At 36.0% G+C, this 9,562-nt stretch overlaps 2 protein-coding genes across 2 annotated transcripts; both read left to right on the plus strand.

Annotated features, from left to right (window-relative positions):
- The first annotated feature begins 721 nt into the window (after window positions 1–721).
- LOC128181663 (uncharacterized) lies at window positions 722–2,752 on the plus strand. Its single transcript, XM_052850139.1, has 3 exons — window positions 722–783; window positions 1,206–2,169; window positions 2,642–2,752. The coding sequence occupies exon 2, from the start codon at window positions 1,218–1,220 to the stop codon at window positions 2,166–2,168; it is 951 nt and encodes a 316-aa protein (XP_052706099.1). The 5' UTR covers window positions 722–783; window positions 1,206–1,217; the 3' UTR covers window position 2,169; window positions 2,642–2,752.
- A 1,785-nt stretch (window positions 2,753–4,537) lies between these two features.
- On the plus strand, window positions 4,538–9,204 carry LOC128181526 (52 kDa repressor of the inhibitor of the protein kinase-like). Its single transcript, XM_052849953.1, has 2 exons — window positions 4,538–5,049; window positions 5,419–9,204. The coding sequence occupies exon 2, from the start codon at window positions 6,683–6,685 to the stop codon at window positions 7,523–7,525; it is 843 nt and encodes a 280-aa protein (XP_052705913.1). The 5' UTR covers window positions 4,538–5,049; window positions 5,419–6,682; the 3' UTR covers window positions 7,526–9,204.
- Window positions 9,205–9,562: the final 358 nt, after the last annotated feature.

Genomic DNA, 9,562 nt, shown 5'->3' on the forward strand with positions numbered 1-9,562 from the left:
TATTAGTGTTTTGCAGATTTCTATGACGTTTCTATATTAATTTTATATATCGCCTATATTGTTTTTTGGCAACTTAAGAGTAACCTTAATTTAATTGAATTGATTTAAAATAGAATTAGAAAAAAATAAAAGATAAAAGGATAAAAATATCACAGAAGAATGCTGTATAATTTTTCCTTCCTTCTCAGTTTTTTTTTTAGAAATAACGTTGCCAATTAAAATATGAAATATTTTTCAATTTCTAGATTATACTGACATGACATGACTTCAGTTCAACCATCCACATTTGGAGTTCTTTCATATCTTTTGATGATTTGATCAAATGTGATGAGAAAGTTCTGAAAATTCAGAGCTCAAGGAAATAAGACAAAAGTGTTGTGTTCGAGCGTCAGCCCCACCATAAAAACTCAGTGATGTCGGTATTAATTAGTTATTCATAAACCATTATGTTTAGAGAAAAATTAACTAAGTTAACCTTTTCCCGTTGACCTGTGAGAAAAATAACCCACGAAAGGTTCTTTCAGACAATAATTACAAGTAATTTCACTATGAGTATGACTGACAGCCACTGACAAAAAATTTGAAGGATTTCCAACTTTGAATAATATGATTTATGGCAAATGCTATGCATGAATGGATCCTGCATGAGGGGATGTTTGGTAAATTAGAGCCGATTCTTTTGATTGGTGGGGGATATGTATATATAGGGCCCCTGGTAAAAACGACTCGGTGTCACTTCTGCTCGCTCTGATTTGGAAGGAATTAGTTTGAAAAAAACAAGAGGTGAGATATCTTTAATAACTCAAGAAATAAATTCATCTATCAATTTCTTTTCATTTTAGCAAGGTTTGAAAAAAGTTTAGATAGGACAGCTATATAAAGACAAAATATTTACCCGTAATATATATATATATAAAAAATGTACAATTTATTTGATTTAAAAAAAAAAACCCTCATAATTTCTTATTATTTATTTCTTTTTACACGTTTGTTTCAATTTTTTACTGTTCTATTTCAAAAATAGACAATGTAATTTTTATGACATCGTAATGGTATATGTTTATATAAAAAAAAAAAGAATTTTAGCTTTAACAACTTCTAAATGAACAAAGATAAAAATGATATTTTTTTTGCCCCAAAAAATCGTAGTCTTCCAATGCTCCCAAAATTATTATTAATATTTTTTCTGGTTTTGTATTTTTCAGTTCCCTCCGACCATGAAATTGACATTGCTGATCGTTGCGCTCTTTGGCCTCGCTTTGGCCGATGAAGAGGACAACTGGAATTGTAAAAACCCTGACGGATCAAACGGAAACTGTCAAGACTTCTTCGCTCAGTTCCAACAGTGGCAGGCTAGTCAATCCAGTGGTGGTAGCGGCGGAAGTGGCGGCAGTGGTGGAAGCGGCGGTAGTGGTGGTTCCGGTGGGGGCGCTGGAGCTGGTGCTGGCGCTGGTGCTGGAGCTGGCGCTGGTGCTGGTGCTGGAGCTGGAGCCGGAGTAGGAGTAGGAGTAGGAACCGGGGTAGGAATAGGAGCTGGTTTCGGTGGTGGACAGGGACGAACCGTATACCTTATCAATGGCGGTGGTGGTGGTAATTTCTTGCAATCTCTCTTTGGTGGTGCAGGCGGTGCCGCCGCTTCTGCCGCTTCCTCCGCCTTCGCCGGAGCTGGTGGAGCTGCCGCCGGAGCCGCAGGTGCTGCATTTGGAAGAGGAAGAGGAGGAGCATCAGCTGCTGCCAGCGCCTCTGCCACAGCATCCGCTGGCGGACTTGGTAGACAAATCGTTATCAACCGTCACCACTACAACTTCAACAACTACAACCCATGCGCCTATCCTTACATCATCTACAACAGGCACATCTGCTCAGTCCCTCAGTATCCTAAACCAAGCTTCCCAAGGTTTCCCTCCGTTCCTTCATATCCTTCTTATCCATCCTACCCCTCCTATCCTTCCTACCCCTCTCCCTCATTCGGTTTCGGAGGATCTGCTTCCGCTGCATCATCTGCTTCATCTTCCGGTTCCGGAATCTTTGACAGAGTTCTCAGCCCCGGAGGATTCGGATCACGAAGAGGTTCCTTGTTCGGTGGCAGCTCTGGTCCTTTCAGCCACCGTGCTGGGCATGATCACACTTATTACCCCAAAACCTTTGGCAGTGGTTACCCACACTGATGTAAGATTTTTTATCGTAATCTTATTTAAACATTTATAAATTCAGAATTAATTTTTGATATATTTTCCAAGTCTCTACATAAAGCCAGGCCTTTCTATGAATTTGCACAGTCATAAAGTTATTACAAGAATTTAACTTGACTACATGTTTTCATAGTTTCAAACAAAATTGATTGCTTTGGAGTCGACATATTTTTTAACACCTTTGATCACGACCCGGAATTTTCTTTTCATAATTTTCCAAATTGCACGCACTGCAAACACCGTGTTTGTTAGATTTGTACACGGAAGAAGGCCTATATTATCTGAAATCTTTTCTGGACAGGAAAATATTAACACGAATTTTGACCTGTCAGATATTGTTTAAAAAACAAGCATGTTTCATGTCAGTTTGATTATATTTTTAGACTTTTATTTCCCTGCTGGTTTTTATCATGTTTATTAACCTTGTTTTTTATCTCTCTTTTTTTCAGTTATAATTTAAAGGCGTGACGGTGTCCGGTGATCCTGTGATTTTTAATGTGTCTTGTTTGTTTGTACATAAATGTTTGTTATTTATAAATAAAAAAAAAAACAAAAAAACGACTTTTAATAGGCGTCTTTATGTTTTCTTTAATGAGCACATTACTGAAGATCTGATTAATTTTAAAAATGTTAGATAAAATTCAATGATTTCAATTCAATGATTTCCTTATCTTAAGATATATAAACCAATCGACGCGTCTTGACCGTGGATCACTTGATTTACAAAAATGAAAATGGCATTAATAAGTTTTAAAAATAATTTTTTGATTTATGTTGATTTTGTGTTAAAATTTATGTATTACTAGGACACAAAGTTGCAGTTTTCTGACATTTACGTTAAAATAGACAACATATACTATCTGAATTTTGACATGTTTATTCTCATTTGGGTCAACTCAGGTCAGATAACCTGATCTCGTGTGCTTATTTTTGCCAAATATAAAACGAACCTATTCTTATTGTTTTTGTATTTTTTCTTTCTCGATAGGAGTTGTTTGCAACACCCCGCCCCCCCCCCCCCCCAAAAAAAAACCTCACCAAAATAGCTGCATACCGAAGTTAAAAGTATCTTTCTTCAATTATCTACATTTTACAATCTACATTTATTTTTTAATGATATTTTATCACGTGAGACCAACAAATTGCATCGTACGATGCATAGATATATAAATAGATCTATATTAGAGCAAATTAAATAGTGCGTCGTCACACTGCATTAAGAATTGGCATTGAAAAGAACCACATGTTTGTAATCATATTACGTAAGTGCAGTAATATTGCAATTGCATTTGTTAAACTTGGTTTGTAAAGATATTTTGTAAGATGTCAATGTACGGTTATAAACTTGTCCAATTAAATTAAATTAAATTAAATTGGACAAGTATTCATTGTGGCAACTCACGGTTTCTGATCGGTGACTGGCTACGATGCATCAACACATTGAACTTCTCATTTCTGATAAAGATTTTCTTATTCCTAATCCACCGTTGACACTGCGAAACTCTATAGTACTTGGAGATATGAAGACGAAAAGATGTCATAAAACTTGCAATATTTATAGATGCTCGCAAACAAAATAATTAACCCGATTTGTAAGATTTGCTTCACGAATGTGTAGAGTAACAAATCGGAATTGGGCATGACTCATTTATTTGGGCGAAACACACAGTCAATAAGTCAGTGGCGTAGCTACCATGTATGCTTATATGCTTGAGCATGCACATCATTTTGGGAAAAAAAGGAAAAAACTCAGTAGAAAAATAAATAAAGAAAAAAATTAAAAAAAAAAGAGTTCAAGTATTTAGGTCCATACTTCGTTATTCCATCAACCCGTTTCCGTCACCCGGTCCTATTTTATCCGGAATCTTTGTGCCTACACTTATTTCTCATATTACAGCGCACCCGTCAATTTCCGGTTACGTATAAGTACAATGGCAATCGCAACTTCTCGGGCCTTTCCGGCAGGCTCGGAAAAACACCTCGAATGTATTACCTAGGCGTCCATGACAACCCCCCTTTTTGTAAAACTTGAAATAAATAGAACACATTTTACGATCTGTTGAGATGTGAGCTATACTTCATTAAAGTAAAAGATATACACTGAAATATAACACAGAAGCGATATACAAGACTGTCTAGCCGATACTTATTTTAATCAATCGCAGCTTCTCGGGCCTTTCCGGCAAGCTCGGAAAAACACCTCGAATGTATTTACATTACCGGATGTTAGAATTTTATACAAAATGGAGTCGCTTCCCATTAAAATAAGTATCGGTTAGACAGCCCTATAAGTCGCTTGTGTGTTGTATTTTAGGGTATATCATTTACTTTGATGAAGTCTAGCTTACATCTCAACAGATCGTAAAATGTGTTGTATTCATATCAAGTTTTATAAAAAGGGGGGTTGTCATGGACGCCTGGGTAATACATTCGAGGTGTTTTTTCGAGCCTGCCGGAAAGGCCCGAGAAGTTGCGATTGTTATTTTAATGGGAAGTGACTCCATTTTGTTTAAAACTCTAACATCCGGTTATGTTAATACATTCGAGGTGTTTTTCCGAGCCTGCCGGAAAGGCCCGAGAAGTTGCGATTGAGTACAATGGCCGGGAAAAAAATATCCGATTTTTTTGTCGTTGTAAGTGGGCCAACTAAACAACAATGCGACAATCATACTCTTAATGCGACTCCATCCTCTTCTAAGCAAGAAGACATTCAAATAACACTTTCAAAAGACAACCTCCCACCCTATCCTGATTTAGGTTTATTGAACACAGAATCGGATGTTGTTGACAACAATACCAAACGCAGACTTTTGACAGATAGATGGAAGGATGCCAATCAACTTGAGTTTCCAATCAGGTAACTATATGCATAAAAAAATCAAAATTTATATTCGTGAATTCATGCTTTTCTTTAACAAATTTAGAATAAAATTTAAAATTTGAGAATTTTATAATTCCGTACATTAATTATGTTATTACAACAATTCACAGTATAAAAAGCATGGTTATAGTTATTAATGTGCAACGGAATGTTTAATACACTAATAAATAATACATGTAGTCATTGTATAATTATTTTAATATTCACATTCAATTAATCTGCACATATACGATCGCTCGTGTAGTGATCGTATGTGAGCGGATCAAAGGATTTAATTTTAATTGGATCGTACTTATTTCATGATGATATTCAGAATAGTTTTTGTGCATTTTTTTATAATTTTAGAAACATATATAATCGTTCCAGAAAGTTCAATCATACCTGGCTTGAAAAGTGTCCGTGGATGAGGTACTCGGTATGTAAAGATGCTGTGTATTGTGTGTTTTGTGTGTTGTTTGGAGCAAAAGACAGTAAAGACAAAACTTTCATTAACCCTGTGTCCGATTGGGTAAATTTGGCATCATATGCTAAGAGACATGAAAGAAGCGATTCATCGCATCAAGGGTGTCAAATCTCTGCTGAATCATTTGTAAGCATATTTTGTGAAAAGACAAAGAATTCTGTTATTGAATCCGTCTCTAAAACACACAAAGAGCAGATAATGCAGAACAAACATGTACTTGAAACAATTATAGAGGTCCTAATTTTGAGCGGTAAACAAAACATAGCCATCAGGGGTCACACTGAGCAGAGAAGTAACTTTATGGCAATTCTTAATTTCAAAGCCCAAGAAATGAAATTTTGCGAGATCATTTAAACAATCCGAATATCAAAACAAAGAACACATCTCCAGACATTCAAAATGAATTGCTGAATATCTGTTATGACCAACTTAGAGAACAAATCGTGCGTGACTGTAACAAAGCAAACTGTTTCACGTTGTTGGCAGATGAGTGTACTGACAAATCTACAACGGAACAAGTGACCGTTTGTCTGCGTTTCCTGGATTCGTTGGAGGGTAAATCAATTCTAAGAGAAGAATTCGTTTGCTTTGTTGAAGCTGATAGTACTACTGGTGAAAGCATTTCTGAATTACTATTGGAAGCTTTAGATTCAGCTGGAGTGAACATAGATAAGATGCGAGGTCAAGATTATGACGGAGCCGCAAATATGTCGGGGAAGTTCAACGGAGTACAAGCAAGGATCAATGAGAGAGTACCAACTGCATCATATGTGCATTGCAAATCTCATCAACTTAACTTAGCTATTGTTCACTCATCCAACATACCATGTGTAAGGACAATGATGGGAACTGTGCAAGACATTGGTTTTGCATTTAACTACTCGGCAAAAAGGCTTCTCTCTCTGCAGAATGCGCTAGAAAACGACCCAATAGCACGAGAACAAATGGAAAGGCGTACCAAGCTACGATCCTTGTGTGAAACAAGGTGGTTTAGTAGTGCCGACGCGCTTTTCACATTTAAATCGGCATTTACAGCTGTTGTTTCAGCCCTAGAGATATTACAGGACAACGGAGATGATAAAGCAGGACAACGTCTAGCTGCAGTCCAAAGATTTGAATTTATTATTGCCCTTGTCGTAAGCGAACATGTGTTTGACTGCAAATCTACAGTCCAAACAGTGTGATCTCGTAGAAGCTGTGCGTGAAGCCAAAGTTGTAGTACAGATGCTGAAGAACGAGAGGACTGATGAAGCAGTATGGGACGAACATTTTGAAGCCTCACGCCAAATTGCAGAATCCGTCGGAGTTGCACCAACCACACCCAGACGTGTAGGGCGACAAATCCACCGAGCAAATTATCCAGTGAACGATGCCAAGACCTACTGGAAAGTTGCTTTATATTATCCGTTCCTAGATCACTTGACGAGTGAGTTAGAGAATAGATTGGTAAAGAACGAAGACCAGTTCCTTGCGCAATATTTAATACCAAGTCTCCTTGACGGTCTAACGGATGAAGTCAAGATCAGATTACACGAAGCATACCGTTCTGACATTCAAACACAAGAAGAATTTGAAGCAGAAGTTCGAAGATGGAAAGTGCGTTGGTCTATGGTTCCCTTTGACGAAAAACCAGCCACTCTTATAGTTATCATTGACAACATACCGCACGGTCTTTACATCCAAATCGAATGCATAGTAAAAATCTTCCTGACGATGCCTGTGTCGACAGCCACTGCTGAGAGATCCTTCAGTGCAATGAAGAGAATCAAAACATATCTGCGGTCAACCATGACAACAGACAGGCTTTCCTCACTAGCGATGCTTCACATACACAGGGAAAAAGACATCGACATCCCAGCGGTCATCGACAAATTTATTAATGCTAAACAAAGACGTCTTAAGTACCAATTAAAAAGATTTATTTTGAATTGGAATTTAGTTTTACACCTCATTTTAAATTTCCCCCATAGGATATCACAGCTTTATTGAGATATTCATTGCCATTAAGAATAAAGCTTTGAGTGGGTCAAAAACAAACGTCAAAAGTTTTTTTCCTCTTTTAGCTTTTAATAAGTTTTGTGATTTTATTTTATGCCTAAACTATATAGTTAAAACAATTTTAACTTCCTAAAAATATGCTTAAATAGTGAGCATTCCTTTCAATTTCTGCGATGATTTTCAGTTTTAAAAATCGTCAGAATCCATGAGCTTCCGGGGGCTTCGCCCCCTGCCCCCCACCGGGCTTCGCCCTGGACCCACTGGGGGCCTCATGGCGGCCCCCAGACCCCCTGCCATTTTAAGCATGCACTTTGTTTTTGGTCTAGCTACGCCACTGAGTGCTTGCAACAGTGGTTGAGAGTTTCAGACGATGATTCAAGAACAGCCGAACATGGACATTAGAAAAAAAGGTAGGAAGACCTATTGGAAATTTGTGAAAGACAAAAGGAAGAGACAGAACAGAATTTTGCCCTTCTATTTGACGACATGGACGAACGAAGGTTTTTTTTTTATCGATGGTGCCACCTGTTGTGTTACCATTCAGACGGCTGGTTACCATTAAATCAATGATATCTAACGTATAACAGGTTATATTTCGTAATAAACTCAATAAGAGTTCAACAAATGTTTGAACTGATGGGATTTGTAGTTTGGTTGAAATCTATTGTTCAAAGTTTGAAGTTTTAAACGTTAATTGTAGTTATTTTAGTGCATTGTTTTTTGTAAATAAGAGCATCTTGCTCTTAACCTGATAAAATATGTGATAATTGTGACATTATGTCTTTTAAAAAAAATATAAATTCAGATTTACAGTTATAATACATGTAATAATAATATTTTGTCAATTTTAACGACATTGGTAGTAACAGCAGTTGTCACAACAACTTGATATTTAACACACTAACTAATGCTGTTGCTAAAATGTTCTGCGTTTTCCGTCTTCATTATTTTTACCTTTCGTTTAACCTTACTGCAAATATGAGCATGTAAGTCTTAATATGGCAGTGAATTTAAGATTGTTTTGTCAAACCGCATGAATTTCGTTAAAAGAAAGGTGTCTAAGACAATAAACTGGCGATGATTGAACTAAGTTTTTTAATTTCATAATGCAACCAGTGCACGATTTCGGGCTGTAAATGGCATCATGGTTTTTTTTTTTTCATGCAAAAAGGCGATTTTTTGGCATTGCATCAAGTGCAGTCACTGGAGATCAAATTGAATACTAGACATTTAAAGTTTTCAATGTATAATGAAGAGATATTCAACAATTTTAATCATTTTAAATTAGTTAAATGTATATTAATAGAATACAATGAAAGTGAATTGAACCAAATTCGTATGACTGACAACATATAAGAAGCAAGATGAGTCATTTTGCATCTTTAAACTTTTTTGAAGAGTTATCTTCCCTTGATGAAAAGGAGAGAAATATAGTTTTGTCAAAATATCTGCGGTAAATGATTTATTATATTTCCTATATTTATAAAGAGAAAGTTTATACATATACTCGCTTAGAGAATTACATGAATTTCAAGTTACGTTTTACAATATCTTAAAAAACATTAGTGTCAATAGACTTCAATGTAACGTTCAAGGTGCAATTTGTTGAACAATAACCAAAATGTTGAAAAATTCTTTAGTGGAGTATTTTTATTTGATAACAAAATAACATAATGGATAAGTATTGGACCATTCTTTTATCAGGTACAGAATGTGGTCGATCATTGTACATTCAGTACCTTGAATAAAATAAAACTACAAACTACTGAAATTTGTTGTTATTTTTTCAATTCAAATATTGAATGAGTCCTATAAATGAACAGGAAAAATAAATCACCGCATTATCTTTGATATTATTCAGAAATAACTTGAGCATGTGTGTCACTGCAATCGCTATTAATGTCATTATAGTAGGTTTGATGGCTATCTCTCAGTATAGTTCAAGCTTTATAAATTTGCACTGCAAACATAGTTATGAATCTGATCAGCTATTAATTTCAATTATAGTAAAAACAATTGTTGTTTTTG

This window comes from Crassostrea angulata, chromosome 4 (assembly GCF_025612915.1).
Source record: "Crassostrea angulata isolate pt1a10 chromosome 4, ASM2561291v2, whole genome shotgun sequence".
NCBI classification, from domain to species: Eukaryota; Metazoa; Mollusca; class Bivalvia; order Ostreida; family Ostreidae; genus Magallana; species Magallana angulata.

Excerpts from the sequence above, each read along its gene's own strand:
- LOC128181663 (XM_052850139.1), top strand. The coding sequence starts at position 1,218 with ATGAAATTGACATTGCTGATCGTTGCGCTCTTTGGCCTCGCTTTGGCC.
- LOC128181526 (XM_052849953.1), top strand. The coding sequence starts at position 6,683 with ATGTGTTTGACTGCAAATCTACAGTCCAAACAGTGTGATCTCGTAGAA.